Source organism: Cnephaeus nilssonii, assembly GCF_951640355.1.
Source record: "Cnephaeus nilssonii genome assembly, chromosome: 9".
Classification (NCBI taxonomy): domain Eukaryota; kingdom Metazoa; phylum Chordata; class Mammalia; order Chiroptera; family Vespertilionidae; genus Cnephaeus; species Cnephaeus nilssonii.
Window position 1 is genome coordinate 23,547,933 of NC_137080.1, and position 21,040 is coordinate 23,568,972.

The 21,040-nt window shown below is 39.2% G+C and overlaps 1 protein-coding gene across 9 annotated transcripts in view; it reads right to left on the reverse strand.

Moving 5' to 3' along the window:
* Nucleotides 1-21,040, reverse strand: part of AHI1 (Abelson helper integration site 1) — a 193,518-nt gene that overhangs the window by 50,684 nt on the left and 121,794 nt on the right. For all 9 annotated transcript variants that reach the window (XM_079780929.1, XM_079780931.1, XM_079780930.1 and 6 more), the window contains 2 exons: nucleotides 18,789-18,951; nucleotides 15,009-15,109 (listed from right to left, as the gene is read on the reverse strand). In XM_079780929.1, coding sequence (XP_079637055.1) covers nucleotides 15,009-15,109; nucleotides 18,789-18,951 — 264 coding nt within the window. The remainder of the gene's footprint in view (nucleotides 1-15,008; nucleotides 15,110-18,788; nucleotides 18,952-21,040) is intronic.

The following is a 21,040-nucleotide window of genomic DNA, read 5'->3' on the forward strand; positions in this document are numbered from 1 at the left end:
TCATAATGATTTGGCAATCGTTAGTTTTCACCAAATCTTATAAACATAGTAGTTTTTCTAAAACAGCTGGATCCATAAAATTTTATCAAAAGTGCCCTGTAAGTCTGAGTTCTCTCTTTTTTTTGGCAAGAAATATATTTATTGATTTTTTTGGAGAGGAAGGGAGAGGGATAGAGAGATAGAGAGATAGAAACATCAATAATGACAGAGAATCATTGATCGGCTGCCTCCTGCAATTCCCACACTGAGGATCAAGCCCGCAACCCAGGTATATGACCGGGAATCGAACCGTGACCTCCTGGTTCATAGGTCGATGCTCAATCACTGAGCCACTCCAGCCAGGATTAAGTCTGAGTTTTCAAATCTCTCCTGAGTCCCATAGAAGCCTTTAAGAGATCTGCAATTGGCTGCTGTACATATACTCAAACTTCAACTGTCTCCAAAGTGAAGTTCTTATTTTCTTATACATAGAGGTGTTCAAATTGGAAACCTAGAATTCTCCTTTTCCTGCATGTGGATTTAGTTACCAAATCCTACTTTCTCAATGTTTGGCTTGAATTACTCAATAGCCCTTCCTGCTCTTACTTCTTGACCAGTACTGCTTTTTCCTAGTCTTTTTAGAGTTTCTAGAATGAGCTTTTGAAAGAACCAATTTGATGTCATCTTCCATGCTTTACATCAGTGGTTCCTAACCTTTTTTTGGCCATGTCCCACATAAGCATCTCTAAAATCCTGGTGTCCCCTCCCATGACATATAAATCTTATTCAAAAGTGAACTTTTATTCATGTGGAGGAAGCCTAAAAGGCCATTAACTTGGTCTAAACAAGCTTTCAAAAAACATGGCATCCATGAAAGAGAAAAATAAAAGAACAAAAGGACAAAGTACTAAGGAAGAAACCACTAAGAAATTGTTAAAAAATAATAATATGAAGTGATATGAAAAATAGCAAATAAAGTTTCAAAACATATAATAGAGAACTAAAATGCATAAATATGCCACAATATGTATTGATATCCTGTATATAAGGCTCCTAGGACCATAAGAAATGCAAAAAATTCAGTTAATAACTCATTCTTGAATTGCTCCCCTTAAAAATCAAATTGTCCCCCCTGTGGGGCATGTGTCCCATAACGGGAACCACTGCTTTACATCCTTTGTTGTCTCCCTACTGACCTTTAGGATAAAACCCAACTCTTAAACATGCCGTACAAGCACCTTCCTGATTCTGTCTACTTACTTGTTGAGGTTCAGCTCTGTTTTTAATTTTGCATCCTAAGCTTCAGCCATGATGAAATATCTGTGGTGGCCCAAGTGTATAATCCCTTAGAATATATCTGCTCAGTTTGCCTCAAAGTCACTCTCTCCTACAAAGCTCAATTTAGAAATGAACTTCTCTGGAAAGCCTTTGCTGATTTCATTATGCTTAGGTCAGGGACCATTTCATTTGTTCCCCTAGCATTTAATATAGAACTCTATCAAAACATTTCTATTATACTGTAAACCCCCCTGATGTTTGACTATCTACCTGCTATTTTAAGAGAGAATTACAGAATTACAGAAATACAGAGAAGGCAGGCATGAGAAGCTGAGGCAATTAATGTTGAGTATCTTCTCTTTAAGAAAGCATGAAGACAAAATCAAGTTGGAGTAAGAGCTTAAGAGCTTGAGAAAGGTAGACATTATTTTGACCAGCCAGGCACTATAAGGAATGGGATAGGGAGTCAGTCAGGAAGAACAATGAATGAATGGTCAAGACCATGGGCCTCATTAAGGCTGGAATCAGAAATATGACACAGACAACCAATACAATTATGTGACTTCCTTCAGCAACGATAAAATTCCAGAGTAGAAGTGAGAAAAATGGATAACTGGTTTACCCTCAGGCCTGGGGACTGGTAAGACAGGTGTGCAAAGTCACATATACCAAGCACAATGTATGCATCTGGCATCAAACAGATAAATAATTGCTTCCATGCATTTATTTCCTGGTGGTCTAAATGACCTGGTTTGAGGAGAGTGAAAACTGATTGCAGATAACCGAGAAGGCAGAAACATCAGAATACCACCCCCCCCCTTTTTTTAAAAGAATGTTTTTATTTATTTTATTTTTTAAATATATTTTATTGATTTTTTACAGAGAGGAAGAGAGAGGGATAGAGAGTTAGAAACATCGATGAGAGAGAAAGAAACATCAATCAGCTGCCTCTTGCACACCCCCTACTAGGGATGTGCCCGCAACCAAGGTACACGCCTTGACTAGAATCGAACCTGGGACCCTTGAGTCCGCAGGCCGATGCTTTATCCACTGAGCCAAATCCGTTTCGGCTGTTTTTATTTAGAGAGAAGAAGGAGAGGGGGGAGAGAGAGAGAAATATTGATTGGCAGCCTCCCACACACCCCTTACTAGGAATTGAGCCCACAACCTTGGCATGTCCACTGAACAGGAATTGAACCGTTGACCTCCCAGTGCTTGGGGTGATATTCAACCAACTTAGCCACACTGTGTAGGCCCTCCCCTCACCCCCTTTTGAATTTATGCACACTGAAGAATCATTTGGATCACCCAACTTATCTTTTAGACAGAACTATTCCCTAGAGATGGGAGATTAGGGAAGGACCTGGAGACACTGGAGGAGACCTGGCAGTTTTATGAAGTCCATTGTCACCCTCTGTGCACTGCTGAACATCTGCCTGTGTGCAACTCCATCACTGCTGATGTCCCCGACAGGGGTCAGGTCTGACATCAGTACAGCTGCTGCTATTGGTTTACCCAATCCTTTATTCAGTAAACATTTATTTATACCTGCTTTGCACCTGATCCTGGTAATTCAATTTTGAACAAAACAGCACCTGTCTTCAAGGAACTTTTAGCCCTTCTACTTCTATCCAAAAAGAAAGAAAGGAATAGAAGAAAAAAGTCATATGCATGAGCCATGGGAGGAGAAGCAATAAGTGATGCTTTTCCTTTTGACCTAATTTCCTTTACCTAATCTTTTCCTTCTTCAATCTTCATTATACTTACAGTCTGTCAGCAGTCCAATCTAAATGATTCCTTATTCTTCATCATCTCAGTATGTGTACATGTGTGTCTGTCTGTCTATCTATCCATCCATCCATCTACCTACCTATTTATATTAGCTTAAACAAAATTGTTTGGCCAGGTGGCTTTTAAATTTGTTCTTCAGTTGCCTTCTTTAACAGCTTTATATCTAAGCACAAACCATTTTGTTTTATAATATTTATAACATACAAATTTAGCAGCTATAACAGACTAACTAATTACACATGGTATTTGTGGTAATTATAAAAGTTGCAATAAAAAAACCTTAATCCTGCCAGTGAGTTTAAGGACGGGGTAATATGTAGCCTTCCTGATCTTGGAGGAATGCTTTCCCACAGTTATCCTGAGAATGATGCTGCTTTCTAGTCAGTGACTCTGAAGCTGGCTTGGCAGGGCAGAGAGCATGTTTCACAAAGGAGATGCCGACCTTTGGAGATACAGTCTACATATCTCCTTTGTGTAAGGTACACCAATGTGTAAGAGGGTGCTGCTTAAGCACACCCATAGTAATGGGGAAGCAGAAATAGGGTAAAAGGAAAGAAAAGACTCAAGTACAACAAAGCTCAGTAAAAGAGTGATAACAGCAAATCTGTTGTACTATGTTGAATGAGATCTTTTATGGTATGTGTGGATAACAGAGACACTTAAGTAAAAAAGGTTCTTCCTTTTTATGTCAACTAAAGGAGAATGGCATTAACACTAGAGGCCATTATAACACTCTCATTGTGACTGCTCAATAATAACAAGAACATTAGCATACAGTTCATTTTCAATGGCCTATGGGACGAGTAGCATACAGTTAATTTACCAAGCAAAGGAAATAAATGGTAGTCAGGAGCTATTTAATTAAGAGAGATTTTTAATATAAACTCATCATGTTGAGCCTCGCACAGCTGGCTGGATACATCTCTACGTGAATCTGCTGTTTTAAAGGAGGGCAGTCTATAGCTGCAATACAAATATTTACATATTTGCCAGTAATGAAAAACATGAAAGCAAAATTTCATGAACAGGATCTTAAAATAAGGAAAATTTTTATTTAAGGAAAAACATATATCCACACACAATATTAGGTACTTAAAAAAATTAAAATAGAACAGTTCTCAATGGTGTGTGTGTGTGTGTGTGTGTATGTGTGTGTGTGTGTGTGTGTCAGAGAGAGGTTTTGAAAATTTGGCAATGTCTGGAGGACACTTTTCAGTATTATAACTGGAGGGCGTTAGTGTTTCTGGCACCTAGTGGGTAGAGGCGGAGATGCTGCTAAACATCCTACAATGCACATTCCCCCCAAACAAAGAATTATCTAGCCCCAAATGCCAATAGTGCCAAGCTTGAGAAACCCTGAAGTGCTTGACGGAACAAGAGGACAGCAGATTAGGGTGTCCGAGAACTTCTGAAAAAAGGTCATCCTGATTGTCGAGTCAGAAGACAGGGTGACTGATAAGCATCAATTCTGCCACTATCTAAAAGGACAATTTATAACTAGGAATGACTGGTTGGAAGCTCTCCCAATAACATCTTTCACATTTTAGATCTGTGATAGATTGTGAGAGGAATTTACTCATATTTAGGTTAACCTCTGAAAATATAATCATGAAAAGCAAACACTGTATCACTTTATAAAACAACACTTACAGTCACTGTCAGAAGAGTAGTCTGAACATTGTAGAACATTGGTTTGATGCAGCACATTACTTATTTTATACTTTTTGTACACTCATTATTCAAAGAATAAAATCTATACTTGACTTCTCAGAAGAAATGTCCTACAAATACTTTCCAATGGTTTATTGGAACAATTATGAACTCTTTATTGAGAACTTATATTATTCTCTAAACTGAGTTTTCATGGAAGGTCTGTATAAGAAAACTAGAGGCTGGGCTCAGAGCCTCAAATCACCTGAATAATCAGTGGGTTGCTAAAATTGAAAACAATTTCTCTCTTTTATTTTGTAAAAATATTAAGTAACTTAAGTTAGAAAGACATCAAGGAAATGATACATACCTAGTTTTGGGATGGAGACTGAAGAGGTATTCTCTCACAGTCCATTTATTTCAGAACCACTGGCAGTTATCTAGCGCCTACCCCAGGTTAGGTAAATTGAAAAGACAAGCAGCCTGGGAAGGGGGGTTATTCAGTTTGTTGAGGGTAATGGGGTCCTGAAAACTTGGAGGGGAATTGCCCAAAGGAAACTGGAGGAAGAGACAAAGCAGGGGCAGAAGTACACATGTCAAATACAACAGCCGAGGCAAAGGTATAAAGAAGAGAATAAGTAGCAGAATTGGTTCCCAGACCTTTAAGAAAGTCAAGACCTAATGAGTTCCTTTCAGGGTAAGAGAGATTGTGAAGGCTTTTAAAGTTCCTTTGAGTAACATGGCCAATGAGGCTCAATAATTGAGCATCAACTCATGAACCAGGAGGTCACGGTTCGATTCCCCATCAGGCACATGCCTGGGTTGCGGGCTTGGTCCTCAGGAGGGGGTGTGTAGGAGGCAGCTGACTGATGTTGATGGTTCTCTCTCATTGATGTTGCTATCTCTCTCCCTCTCTCTGAAATCAATATATTGTTTAAAAGTTCCTTTGTGTAGAGCAGTTAGAGACTATACTGTTGGGATCTGTGGTGTGAGGTGATTTGAGGCTTTGCTGTCACATCACTGGGGTCCCACACACTTCCTTTGTGGGACAAATATGTTTCAAATGTAAATGACATTTTTTGAAATCAGTATTTTTTCCTCAAAATATTTATGTTATTGAAACAAATTATGGGGAAAAGAAATACATATCAGTGTTGCCTATACTGAGACTCTTTATGGGATACAAATAAATTCTTTAGTTTTACTTAAAAGATTTTGATTTTGGCCGAAACCGGTTTGGCTCAGTGGATAGAGCGTCGGCCTGCGGACTCAAGGGTCCCAGGTTCGATTCCGGTCAAGGGCATGTACCTTGGTTGCGGGCACATCCCCAGTAGGGGGTGTGCAAGAGGCAGCTGATCGATGTTTCTCTCTCATCGATGTTTCTAACTCTCTATCCCTCTCTCTTCCTCTCTGTAAAAAATCAATAAAATATAAAAAAAAAAAAGAAAAAAAGATTTTGATTTTGTCCTCTTTGGATAAAGAAAAAACATTCAATTATTCCTGAAATTTAAAAGCAAATCCAAGCATAGATTAATTTTATCTATTTAATATATCACATAACTGTTATTTTCTTTGATAAAATTACTAAACTAAAAAAGATATAAATTGATATATAAAGGAGGCAATGCTAATTATAATTGCATTTTCAATGGTTCAGTGTACATTAACTAACTTCTAGGTATTTGGAAAATCTATTTTGCCATACCAAAAATAACCACTGTCTACTATAAATTTGTTGTTGGATTTAACACAGTAATAAAATCATATTATTCCTCTGGTTAAAAATAATTTAGATGAACTCCTGGTATAAGGAACAGGAGATGGAAAAACATTTTTTTTCTATATGAAGTGATTTTTTAAGATAGTGAAATATAGCACAATTAATCCAGGCTTTAATAAACTGTCTACTTTTGAGATGAAGAGGGCAAATGAAAATTAGACATTTTGTGAACACACACATGCTTACTGTTTTTCTGAGAGGTTGACAGAATTGCCAAAGTAAAATTTTGTGTGCGTGTGTGTTTGGCTGGAAGCAAAACCACCATTGTTATCTGATCCTTTTGGGTTCTCTCCTCTTGTTCTGTACTAGACAAAAAAGCAGCTGGCCCTTAATAAGTGGAATATGCACGCTGGTTTATGAACCAGCTCTCTTTTGAATTGACCCAGCCTGTTCTCACTGACTACATGCTAAATAAAAAACTGAAAATAATTAAAACTCTTACCACATGAAGAGATAAGTTTTAATGGATATTTTTATAATTGTCTTAGAATAGCAAAACTAATAACTATTATTCATTTAGTGAGTTTTTAGATAGACATAAGCAAAAGTATCATAGGAATTTCTCTACATTCACATATATAATCTAACATTCCTGTGCATAATTATTACTATACTAGAAGCCCGGTGCACGAAATTCGTGCATGGCAGGGGGTTGTCCCTCAGCCCAGCCTGCACCCTCTCCAATCTGGGACTCTTGCAGGGATTTCCAACTGCCCGTTTAGGCCCGATCCTGGTGGGATCGGGCCTAAACGGGCAGTCGGACATCCCTCTCACAATCCAAGACTGCTGGCTCCCAACTGCTTGCCTGCCTGCCTTCCTGATTGCCCCTAACCACTTCTGCCTGCCAGCCTGATCACCCCCTAACCACTCCGCTGCCAGCCTGGTTGATGCTTAACTGCTCCCCTGCCAGCCCGATTGCCCCCAACTTCCCTCCTCTGCCAGCCTGGTCACCCCTAACTGCCCTCTCCTGCAGGGTTGATCACATCCAACTGCCCTCCCTTGCAAGCCTGGTCCCTCTCAACTGCCCTCCCTTGCAGGCCGGGTGCCTCCCAACTGCCCTCCCCTGCTGGCCATCTTGTAGTGACCATCTTGTGTCCACATGGGGGCAGGATCTTTGACCACATGGGGGCAGCTATATTGTGTGTTGCAGTGATGATCACTCTGTATATTACTTTTATTAGATAGGATAGAGGCCTGGTGCACGGGTGGGGGCCAGCTGGTTTGCCCTGAAGGGTGTCCCGAATCAGGGTGGGGTTCCCTTGGGGCGTGGGGCGGCCTGAGCGAGGCGTCTGTGGTGGTTTGCAGGCAGGCCACGCCCCCTGGCAACCCAAGCAGAGGCCTGGTATCTGGAATTTATTTTCCTTCTACAATTGAAACTTTGTAGCCTGGAGCGGAGCCAAGCCTGCTGCTCCCTCCGGGGCGGCAGCCATTTTTGTGGCAGTTAATTCACCTTCTACAATTGAAACTTTGTAGCCTTAAGTGGGTGAGTCCGGCCAGGGTGTGCGGAAAGCTTTGCTTCCCCTGTTGCCGCCGGCAACCCTGGCCTGCTCTCTCAAGCTCCATTCTGCCGCCATTTGTTTGAATTTGTTTACCTTCTATAATTGAAACTTTGTAGCTTGAGTGGAGGCTTAGGCCTGCAACGGCTATGGAAAGCTTGGCTTCCTCTGTTACCTGGGAAACCTTGCTCTCTGTGGCTGTAGCCATCTTGGATGGGGGTTAATTTGCATAGTCGCCCTGATTGGCTGGTGGGCGTGGCTTGGCTGGTGGGCGTGGCTTATGTAGCGGAGTGATGGTTAATTTGCATATTACCATTTTATTAGAGAGGATGTCTGGTATTTAAAAAAACACAACTTGGTTTTGTCAATTTTTAAACATTTATAGAAGATAGAGGGTAATTTTCTACTTGGATTTAAAAAAAATGTTTTTATTGATTTTAGAGAGAGGGAAGGAGAGGGAGAGAGAAACATCAATCGGCTGCTTCCTGCATGTCCCTACCAGGATCAAGCCAGAAACTGGGGCAACCCAGGCATGTGCCCTGACCGGGAACTGAACTGGTAACCTCTCAGTGCATGGGATCACACTCGATCAACTGAGCCACATTGCCAGGGCTGGGTTTTGTTTTTATAACAATAAAAAGAGGAAACCAAGCATTTTCAGAAATTAAAAAAAAACACCTGGGCATTTTAGGAATTAAAAAAATAAAAGAAAATTTGCCATTTTAGTAATTAAAACTGTTAAACAATTGTCTGTGCTAATAAGAAAAGATATCCAAAATATATTATGAACAAAAATCATCAGAATATTAAGTATGATTCTAGTTTCATCAAAATATAGACATGAATTAAGACATGTATATTTACATGTGCAGAGAACATTTTAAACAAGAAATGCAAATTATAGTGGACATGAATATTAGGACAGAGTTTTATTTTTTATTTACAGTATTCTTTATTGGTTGAATTTTTAAAACTATGAGCATATATTACTTTAATAGAACAACCTAAAATAATTACATTTAAAAAAAGGAATTTAACAAATTTCCTCCCCAAATAAATGAATGATATAGGTATAGCAAATGATATAGGGTAGCAAAAAATAAAAAGCTTAAAAAAATATCCTCAAAAACAACAACAAAAAATCCCCAGAGTTGTGAGCATGATACATATTTTTTAAAGCTATCCTCCCAGATAGCACAAATATTCTTCCTCCTATTAGATCCAAATTTATAGCACAGTGTGATAAAAATGTTCTGGAATGAGCCTGAGGACAAGTCTCCTACTCTCATGTCCCTGTGGTATAGACAGTTACTGATTCGTTTGGGGATTCTCTAGCCTACGGTGGAGAATCACTAACTCAAGCCTGTCCCTTCCCCCTGCAGTGGGAGAGCGAATGCTTCCATCACCCACTAACATTTCAATGAACCAGATGAAATGTTGGAAGGGACCTGGCACATTTAGCAACAGAACAGGTGTGTTCCACTTGGAAGAACTTAATAAGATCCAGCAGCTGCCAGGCTATTAAAAGGTATAATTTTACTTCTCATTCTGTAGTTTGAACAGAAATAATTTAAAAAGAAAGAAAACAATTCAAGAGGTTTCTTTCCTTTTTTCCTTAAAAGATATAAAGACTAAAATCCTAAAGACTTCCACATGAAGAAGGGTACAATTAAACAAACATAATACAGGGATGTGAAAAATCAATGTTATTCAAAACGTGGCTAGCTGTCCAGGTGACAGCTGTCGGTGACTCGGTGACTCGGTGGTGGAGGGAACAGGGCTGGCCAGAGAACATGGGGCCGAGCTCCTAGTTAGGAGTGGTGTTTTGAACGTGACTCTTACAAACCTCTTGGATCTCGATTTCCTCATCTAAAAATGAAGGGAGTTGACTAGAATCACTGGGGATGATCTTTAGGTTCCTTCTATGTCACCAATTTTCTAATTCTATGAACTTAGGACCCTCCTCCACTTTAGTCACTTTTCAGAGACAACTTTTCATGTTCTTCTTTTTTAAAAAAACATATCTTGCATATGATAATAAAAATAAAACTTACGTATGAAATTAAACATGACAGAATTTGTGGTAGGTTTATAAGGCAGGATCTTGATAAAATCAAACCATATATATTCTGATAAAGAAAATAAACTGAAGACATGCAACTGTGCCAGGTGCTGAGGAAGCCCAGTTACACATTTCTCAAGGGCTGGCTGTTTACGACATCACTCAGAGCATACCTGAGGCATTTCGAATACCTGGGACAACATTACCGGTTCTCAGGGACTTCTTTTTACATAAGTGTAGATCATTCTTTATACTTTTCCCCACAGGGAAGTAAAACATTATCAAACTCTACAAGTGGTAAATTCCTAAGAGGAAAAATATATGTAGGAGTCTATTATAATGCATGGATTCAGACAAAGCAGACCAAATCAACAAAAGAAATTATGTATCTTGAATGTTAAAAGTCCAATCTGAGTTCCATCTCCTCCATGATAACCTTTCTACTCCCTTGCCCAAATGGATCCTATCTCTGCAACTCCCTTGTGTTACCTGTTTCATGTTTTTCAATGTTTTACTTTGATATCTGTTAGAATCAGGGTTTGGACAGCAGTGGGTTAGCCTGAAGCACTCCTTAAGGGTCAAGAAGAATTGGTCTGCGGTGATATGGATATAAAGGTGTATTTTAAGCATGAAGATCAGTCTGTGAGAGGAAAAGGCACACAATACTATGATGCAGTGAGTTCTAAGTAGAGGAGTGGCATAGGCAGTGAGAATTGGGAGTCTTGGAAGCAGGTGAGAGGTCTCTATCATGGTAACACAGGAGCATCAGGAAGAGGAAAGGGCAGTGCCAACTGCAGAGGCAGCCAGTAAGAGTTCCTTATATCTCCTCTGGCTGAGTCAGAATTAGTTCAAGGCTATTGACCAGGAACACACAGTCGGGGGTTAGGTTACCCCAATGTCAAAGATCAGCATGATACAGCATCAGGGATACTGGTAAGCCACTGCACAGGAAGACTGTATCTACAGCCCTAGCCTGTCTGGCTCAGCGGATAGAGCTTCAAATTGCGGACTGAAGGGTCCCGGGTTTGATTCCGGTCATGGGTATGTACCTTGGTTGCAGGCTCCTCCCTGGCTGGGCCCTGGTCGAGGCACATGCAGAAGGCAACCAATCGATGTGTCTCTCTCACATCGATGTTTCTCTCTGTGTTTCCCTCTCTCTTCTACTCTCCCTAAAAATCAGTGGAAAAATATCCTCGGGTGAGGATTAACAAAACAAACAAACAAACAAAAAGACTGTATCTATCATAGCCTCTCATGCAGTTCCTGACATAGACTACAAATATCATTAGCTGTCTCGATGACTACGCCAATGTTATAGATATTTTGAAAATTTATAATACCATTTTCCTAAATTCTTAAATCTGGTGAATTCCAAACAGTGGATAATATTACATATATAGCATTTGACCATAGTCAAATTCCTTGCCAATCCTTTCAACATGTATCCCAGGCTGTCAGAGGCAACCATCACGATATATCCTTGCTGTATGTGAAACTGGCTTTTTATTGAGAAACCATTTTTCTTTCAGTTCCATACAGGATAGGCTGTTCATGCTCACATAATCCAACCATGAACCACTGGGACCTGGAGTTAGCCCTGGCCTCTTAGCTCTCTGTTGCTGATTTCAGGCTGTTATACATTCAAAGCACTCCTCCTTGGCTGCCTTCACACCTGGCTATAATATCCTCTATCTTTGCAGCTGTTAACCGCAGACATTGTGATTGTGGTCACTCTGATAATGGTTGTCAATGTTGGCTGCACAGCAAAATAACCTGGAAAGCTTTTGAAATCCACCCAGACCAATTAAAACAATTTGTGGGCATGGGGACAAGTACCAGCATTTTTGTTTTATTTTATTTCTTAGGCGATTTCAATGTAAAATCAAGGTTGAGACATCTGTACTACCACAAGAATTAAGGACTTCAACTCTTGGTTCACCCCAACTTTTGCAATCATTCTTGAATTTTAATATCAAAGAGAAGATCTATGCAACACTTGGTCCTAGTTCCCTGGGCAGGTCCTTCAATTTGACTTCAACTCTTACATTCAACTCCATAAATTTATCATACCCTTGAGCTGCTTAACATCTGAAACACTAATTAAGCAGGTTTCTTGACTTACAGGCCAAAGTTCCAAGGTAATTCCTTTACTGCATGACACTGCCTCCACCTGGGAATGGGTAGTTTATGGCAACCTTGCAGAGAACCCTGCTTTCTAAGTTGACCAGTCTCTCCTGATTCCACATCCTTTCTAATCCGGCTGATCTTCCATAATGTGTCACTCCAGCGACTCTCTAACCAATGATATCAAGTCTCTAATCCTCTTGGCCTCTATCACACCAACAACTCCAATTATATATCAAACCAAATTTGTCTTCTCCAGTCCTATGTCCTAGATGCTGAGCACTACTGAAGAAAACCATCCAACTACATGTAATTATGTCCTCCACATTTTCATGGTATTCAAACAGCAGCTCCCAGAACTACTCAGAAATCTCTTTATATGTCCCAAATGATCTCCTGCTCCTACTGTCCTCAAGGTATTCTAACAGTCACTATTCTTCTTCCTGCCTCACACCTTTTGCCCTCACATTTGAAGTGAACCTTCATTTCTGTTTTTGAAAACATAAAGGCATTCTTAATTTCTAGACTCCCACTTTATTAATTTATCTGCATCCTCATTCATATTTATCTGTCTCAGCGGGGTACTGCTCTAAGGCAATATTAATCTATCAACCTGTTTTTCCAGTAAAAACCTCCTGCTTTCTCCAAGATCCATGTGTGCTTTCTTTATCTGTCTCAAACCTGATCATGTCCATTGGCTTTGTCTTTTTAGAATATAATTGTATGTGTCACTCCAGTATTTAAACAGTCATTTCTGGAACCAGGTCTCCCTCCAGTCACTGCTTGACTTCTTTTAAGTGAAGCTCTGGGAAGACTTCCATGTGTTCACTTGCTGAGTCCACATTCTACTCTCCAATCCTTGTCATACTACTGATGCCAGTGCAGAGATGCCAAGGTCCTCTTCATTACCAAATGCTTAGACAACCTCAGTGATCGGCCATTTCTCATACTACGGACTATATACTCTCCTTGAACCTCTCCTCTCTCTGGCTTCCATGGCACTTTTTTTCTGGATCTTTCCTTCCCCTTTGACTATTATTTCTTAATCTTCGCTTCCTTTGATTGTCCCTTAAATACTAGTGTTCAATTGGAATTCTGTCCTTAGATTTTACTCTCAGAAGTCTACAGTGTCCACTCTATCTCCTTCATTATGAGCTTCAACTCTACTGATGCAATACACAAAGAATACACTAGCTCCTTCCCTGTTTTATTTTGAAGCCCTATCTTCTCTCAAATTCCAGTTCTGAATGTCTGGCTCCCTAGTGAATATTTGCACCTGGGAGCACTATAAAGACTATTAACATATCAAGATATCTAAAACTGAACTCATTACATCCTACTCCCTAGCATTCCTTATTTCTATCTTCCCAGATCTTCCTTATTCTTTTATTATTTCTGTGGTACCACTATCCATTTACTTATATAATAAGTCAGGGCCCTCAGCAAAATTCCTAGATTCCAATATCACTAATCACATCCAATCAATTACAAGATCCTGTCAATTATACCCTTCCCCTTTATCCCGACTAGCTCAGGCTTTTATACTTTATTTTGAACTTACTTTCTTGTCCCAGGTCTTAGCTACCTCTAATTCAATTACTATGCTGCCGCTAGAATATTTTTAACATGCAGATCTGTATATGACACTTCCTGGATTCCCTTCGCCAGGGGATCCACTTTGCCTGAAGAATACAATCTAAGCATCTTAGCAGAGTACACTGGGCTCCTACATTTCTTCTGTCCTTCTCTCCATTTGGCCCTACACTCCACAAAATAATTACACTTTATCACACCTTACTCAAGTTGTTCCCTCTGCTAGAATGCTTTTTCTAAGATCATCTACCAAGCACATACTTTTTCATCCTATAAGCCTCAGCTCAAGCATGACCTCTTACTGGACCCCCCCGCCCCCAAGGCAGATTTAGAGGGTTTCTTGCTGTGTGCATTCTCAATACACCATGCACATATCTTCACTATAGTTCCTACCATAGTCTGCTGGAATTGTCTACTTGTAGGTGTCTCACCCACCAGCCTCAAAGGCAAGTGCTTTGTCTACTCAATCTTGTTTCAGTGAGGACTAATGCTCAGCATGGAAATACTAGTAAGCATTCAATAATATAGGCTGAATGACTAATGATACATGATAGGTTCAATTGTTAAAAAACTCTATACACTACTACTTCATGTTATTAAGGAGTGAAGTTATTCCATCTAAGGCAAAAGCTAATGTCACAGAATAAAATAAGTTCAATAAGTAATATATGTGATATGGCACATTGCTTATTAAACTTTGCACCAAAGTATTACTAATATCAGAAGAATACTGACTGAGGGATCTGAAGGCCCAGGCTAAAAAAACACATGACATTTCTCTGGCAGATAATATATCCATATTCATTTTAATCTGAAAATATTTTAAATTTCTAGCAAGTAAAAGGAATGCTCCAGGAAGATAGGACATCTTTATTCTGTGGGCCCAAATGACCTTTAGCACACATGTGTACTCCTCAGGTGGGGCTAATAACAATGTCAGTATCGTCATTACAGAAACAAGTATAGGATGGAAATAGCATCACACTTGAGGTCACAAGTTCTACTCTGGATCCTTATCCCATTACTTGGACTGTGACTTGAGGTCTACTTTAATCCCCAAGCCTTCTCAGTTTCCTTATCTGGAAAATGGCTACAGTAATATTTGCCTTACATATTTCATAATATTGGTGCCAATATTACAAGAAATAATAATGTAAACAATAAAGGATATAAGCATGAAAAATAAAGTAATATTTTATCCAGAGAGAGTGAAAATCAAAGTATATATGCTATACATTTTCTTGAAAATATTTACCTTTTGAGAAGATAAAGAAGGTTTTTCCATTTTGGTGTTTTCCTTGGGGGTTAAAGGAGGGGATCGTTCCTTAATCTCTGGAGGCAGTTCTCGGTACAGTGCTGGAATTGAAAAAGAAATTCAAATAATCAAATTGAGAAGCACTATTTCATGGGGGAAAAACAAGAGTGGGGGCAGATAGAAAACCAAAGAATTTGGTGTAAAAATAAGCTACCTGATACTTACTGTTAAGGCAATTTGAAATCTTACACATTAATTATCCAAGGAACATAACTTACAATTGTAAAGTTTTGATCAGCAGGATTTCAGAAATGTAGAAGGTGTCATTTCACTTATTGTGTGGTCATGCAGATGCTTATTTCATTTTATCTTAATATACATTAATCAGGAACCTGCTATATGCATGTTATATGCTAGGTACTGATGGACGAGACACCAAGATGATCAAAACAGTCTTTGCTCTCAAGGAGCATACAATCTGGTCAGAGACAGAAGTTCACAAGGAACTATAATATAAAATAGAATGTAACATTACTTAAAAAGAGAGAATAACAAAGACAAACTCTGATGTGGGGATGGTAGATGCTTAATGGAAGAAACAGTAGGTGTGTCAGATTCTGAAGAATGGGTAGGATTTTGTCAGGTAAAGGTGTGGAAAAAGGATAATTTGGGAAGATGGTATGAAATAGATAAGCATGGGGCAAGGACTATACACAATACTGAATCTATTCAGAATGCTGAATCTGGGGTTCTTATAATGTAAAACTAGAGGCCCATTGCATGAAATTCATGCACGGGGGGTGGGGGGGTGGGGAGAGGGGGTGTCCCTCAGCCCGGACTGCACCCTCCACAATTCGGGACCGCTGGCTCCTAACCGCTCGACTGCCTGCCTGCCTGCCTGATTGCCCCCAACCGCTTCTGCCTGCTAGCCTGATTGCCCCCTAACCACTCCCCTGTCGGCCAGATCGCCCCAAACTGACCTCCCCTGATATGGCAGCCTCCTCCATGCTGTGTGGAGCCATGGGACCCCCATGCCTCACCGAGCAGAGTGACTGCCAGGCCCTGCCTCCAAAAAAAAAAAAAAAAAAGTTCCCTTGTGGCGGCCATCTTTGTGGTGGCCATCTTGTGACATCGCACTCGAGGGCATGAGGACCACCTAGGCTTTTATTAGTATAGATTATAATCTACATAATCTAGTTAGTCTATACACAGTGCAGAATCTAAAAAGTCAGGTGGGAATTTTAAAGGGCTAAAAACAAAATCTATCTTGGTTAAATGACTTGAACAACTTTGAATTGAGAGAAATTGTTCAAATACACCTAATCAAAATTCATAGATTATGAGATGTATTAACTGACTTTGTGTATGGGTTGATTTCATTATTGGCTTTCTTTATCTCTTATTGGAAAAGACGTGATTAAGCAAAGCTGATCATGCTTTTCTTCCAGTGCCTTAATATACAAGGGAAGAAGTCTTTATAATAATGGAATACCAATGTCTTCTATCGTAGTCCTTTAGCGGACCTGGCTCTCAATTGAACAGTTGGTACAGATTCTATTCAGATATGTACTCCCTTAGATCATTTGTTTTGTATATTCAGCTTTGGATAAAGATAAAGGACTTCTACTATTTTTAGAGTGAAATATGCTGTTGACAATAATTTTTTCTCTAATGTTAAAACAGCAGGCAAGATTTTCTTAAATTCAGGTAAAAGGTAGGGTAAAAGGAGAAAAAAAAGTCCCCAATGAAGTGAGAATTCAATTATATTCTCAGGTATCTGAGGATTTGTTCTGTTTGTTCTGGCATTTACAAGACTTTTCCCACAAGCAATAACTAATGCCAAAATAAAATATCAATTATTTTGGGATATAATAAGGAATTATGACAGTTGAAGAATAGTCACTATGTGAGACCATTAATTTCTGTACACATCCACTAATCATTACAGTATGCTTTAGAAGTCTCACTTGGGATATCATGGAAGAAAAATTGATTGGATTTTTAACCCACTGTAATCAAAATATCTATAACTTCTCCAGATTTGGAAGCCTAAGAGGTTATTTCTGCAAACTAATTAGATTATAAAGTTAAAGCACCTAATACCATCCTGCATGGAAATACATAATCTTTTTACATTGTCAAGTATAAAACAATTATGCTTTCATTTGTATCTGGATTAACAATGAATGGTAATATCTAGTTAAAATGATGGATATACCCCAGAATGACTTTGATTGTTTAGGTACCTCTTGATTTAAAGGCAGAAGCTGAATTCCAGGTATTGACCATGTGGGAAGGAGAGGGAAGAAACCTGGATATTATTTGAGACAATCTGGAAGTTAGAAGTGCAGATTTTTTGGGAGATGACTGGGTATTAACTTGTCCTAAAATTTCTTCTACATTGCCTGATGTTTTTTCTCCATTATGCATCTTCTTTTAAACATAAAACTATACCTGCAATAGAATTTCAGAGCTATAAGTCATTTACTGCTCAAGGAAAGAGAATTAAAACAATGGCACAGAGGAACTACAGAATTTTGTTGTGTGAGAGAGAAGTGGGTGATTTTTGAGACATTTGGAACTTTTGAGGGGAGGAGTTTGCTGAAAGCAGCAGATAAGCTGAGGAAGGAAGCTGCAATGAGACTGGGAGCCCTTGCGAGACTGGGCAGGGGAACACTGGGAACTACTAGGGTGCAGACAAGGTGGTATAAAGTGCCAAAGAAAAAATATTTTATCTGGGCTTAAGCCAGTGCCCAGTACTCAGGGAAGGAAAGAGTTCTTCCTATGCCATCTCCTTTGCTCTCAAAAATTCAGAACTTAGTTTAGGAATCAATAGTACTTTTGTTCAGCCATTGTTTGGGTTAAATGGGGTTTCACAGACTAACCTGAAAAACAACTATTATCTACAATAATTACTTCTTTGCAGAAGCAAAAGACTGAATAATTATTCAAAACAGTAATCTTTAGGCTTCCTATACTACATTTTAAATCATAACTAAATGATTTTAGTATTTTTTGGGGAAAAACTTAGCGATAACAGAGTTCAACTTTCTCACTTTATAGGAGGAAACTGAGGCACATCGGTAATAGCTGTGGAGGAGCTAGGATTAGAAATCAGTTTCCCTGACCCCTGAGCATTGTTTTTCATACCACATGATGAAGTTAACTCCTGATAAAAGGATTCTTCTGAAGAAGCATTACTGTATTTCACCCCTTCCTTCTAGTCTTTCTTCGCAAGCTCTCTGTGTTCTATTTTCATCTTTGAAGGTGAAATCTACCACTTTCAGAAACTGTATTTAGAATTCCTTCTCCAGCTCCTTTCTTTTCCCTTTCACAAATGAGGGCTTAATTTTCTTGAGAATGCAACAATCTACTGTAGGTAGGTAATAGGTAACAATTAGGCCTGCGATATATAAAGTAAAAGAATGGAAATTGGGGAACTAGAGGTTCTTAAAGTGCCTGTCAACTGAGTCACTGTGGCAAGAGAAGAGCTGACATACTAGTAATTGTGCTTGAAGGGCATGAAGCAGGTGCAGGGGAAAGGGGCTGAAGAAGAAGGTTGTAGGAAGATGGGCAGGTCCCCTGGGATGAATGTAATAGCTTCTGGTGTACTAGTGCCTCCCCTTTTATTTCTTTTGCATCATGAAAATGAAAAGCAATACCCACTGGTAAACATATGCAAAAGTTACAAAGACAGTAAATTAAAGGGTACAACATGATAAAATCTTGTACTATCAGTTATACCATTCTAGTAAACCAGGAAGGGAGCATAAAACTTACTTTCACTAGCCACATGATTAGCTGGAAAATAACCTTCCTGTCCCTTTCCTACGCTGCCATACCACCAGTCTTCATTATCTTTGAAAAACACTCGGATAATGTCTCCGCGATGGATGGTTAGTTCATCTGATCGATTCGCTGTGTAGTCATAAAGAGCCACTACCTAAGAGAGAGATAAGACCACCACAGCTTTATCACAACTGTACCACAGAGAAAACCCCCAACATTCACTTCCTCTTGCAGAAGAGCAGCTGAAACCAAAGCAGTACTTTGGTAAGTCTGAGGCGGTCTCAAGGTTTGCTAATGGGATCAAGGGTGGTGGGAACACAGCAGGAGAAGCAAGATAAAAGGCTGTGGGATTGAGAAATGGTTAAGAGCATTCAATACACTAAGATTAGCTTCAAAATAGCAGATGTTATTTTTTTAAAATAAATTACTTGTGAAGCAAATTAAAAACAAGGTCACACAACATTCACTTTCTTAGAATTGTTTTATACTACCTTTAGTTCCCATTCTCTGTGCTAAGCAGATGCATCTGGGGGAAAAAAATCCTTCAGAATGTCAACAATTTTATAAAAAGGAAAGCGCAATGGAACAACCCAATTACATAACTTCATCGTGATCACTTGTATATTGTTAGAGAGATATATTTCTCTACAAATATATGTTTCTGATATTTTATATCAACAATCGAAATCTTCTGACTGCCTTTTAAAATCTCTCATAAGCTCATTTTCACCAGACAGAAATTTAAGAGGAAAAGCCTTTCTATGAGAAATCTCTTCTCTGTGTTGTTACAATAGTCACTATATTTGATTTTTCGCCCTTTGGAAAAATCCAAATCAAAATGAATGACTACAATGGCATTTAAAAATTCCCTTATAGCAATTATAAGAAGGAAGCAGACATGCACCCATTTTAAATGTGATACATTGTATGAAGTGGCATATAATATAAAGAATAAACTACTTCTACTCTTTTCTGTTTAAATGGGATTTGAAAATTTATAGGTTATACAATAATATATGCAATAAAATTATAATATAATCCTTGCATTCAGGCAGAATACTGACTCATTTTTTTTTAATTGATTTTTTACAGAGAGGAAGGGAGAGGGATAGAGAGTTAGAAACATCAATGAGAGAGAAACATCAATCAGCTGCCTCCTGCACCCCCCCACTGGGGATGTGCCCACAACCAAGGTACATGCCCCTGACCGGAATCGAACCCGGGACCCCTCAGTCCGCAGGCCGACACTCTATCCACTGAGCCAAACCGGCCAGGGCAGAATACTGACTCATTTACTTAAGTATTTACTGAATTCCTAATGAGCCTGCTAGTGGCTAAATATACAATGATAATTTCTGGAAGGGATTACAATTAGGCTTTGCAGAAAAATAAAGGATAATCAAGAAAGAGCCAGGTGAAGAGATCAAAAGTGCATCTCAGACCCGACTTACTTGAGTCCAGAAAAGAGAAACCAAAAATAGTGCAATATGGTGGGAGCCGGGGAGTAAAGGTAAGAGCCCAGAAAGGTGGGGGAAGTTGAGGCTACGGAAGAAAGAAGTGGCCAGATCGCGCATGCTGAGAGTTCAGAAGCCTCGTAATATGGGCAACAGGAACACAGAAGACTTTTAAGCAGAGGATTCTAGAATAGTTTACAAGACTCTTTTCGGTACTTTTTAATTTATGATACAGCATTTGTGAACACATTAACCAGGAGATTTTGTTTTCTTTTGTTTTGTTAATCCTCACCCAAAGATATCCCTCTTCCCCCACTGATTTTTGGAGAGAGTGGGAGGGGGAGAGACAGAGAGAGAGAAACATGGATGTGAGAGAGACACATTGATTGGCTGCCTCCCACACACACCCTAATCAGGCTCAGGGATCAAGCCTGAAACCGAGGCGTGCCCTTGACCGGAATCGAACCCACAACCCTTTAGTCTGTGGGACAATGCTCTAACCACTGAGTCAAAGCAGCTAGGGCAACCAGTAGATTTTAATGGGTAAATTTGGAATTAACTACAGTCACTATATTGTGTAAGGGCAGTAATGATACTTTAATTCAAATGGTACAAATGCAATTCCTATTGTACTGCTTTCTTAGCACAGTCTCTAATTTACAACATACTATGCAGGATATTATTTAAAGATTACAAATCTTTTATATCTTTTAGTATATTGATTCCCAGTTACTTATGTAAAAGTGGAACTTTTAACTTTTCCCTTTGTTCTCCAAATCTCTTCTCCTT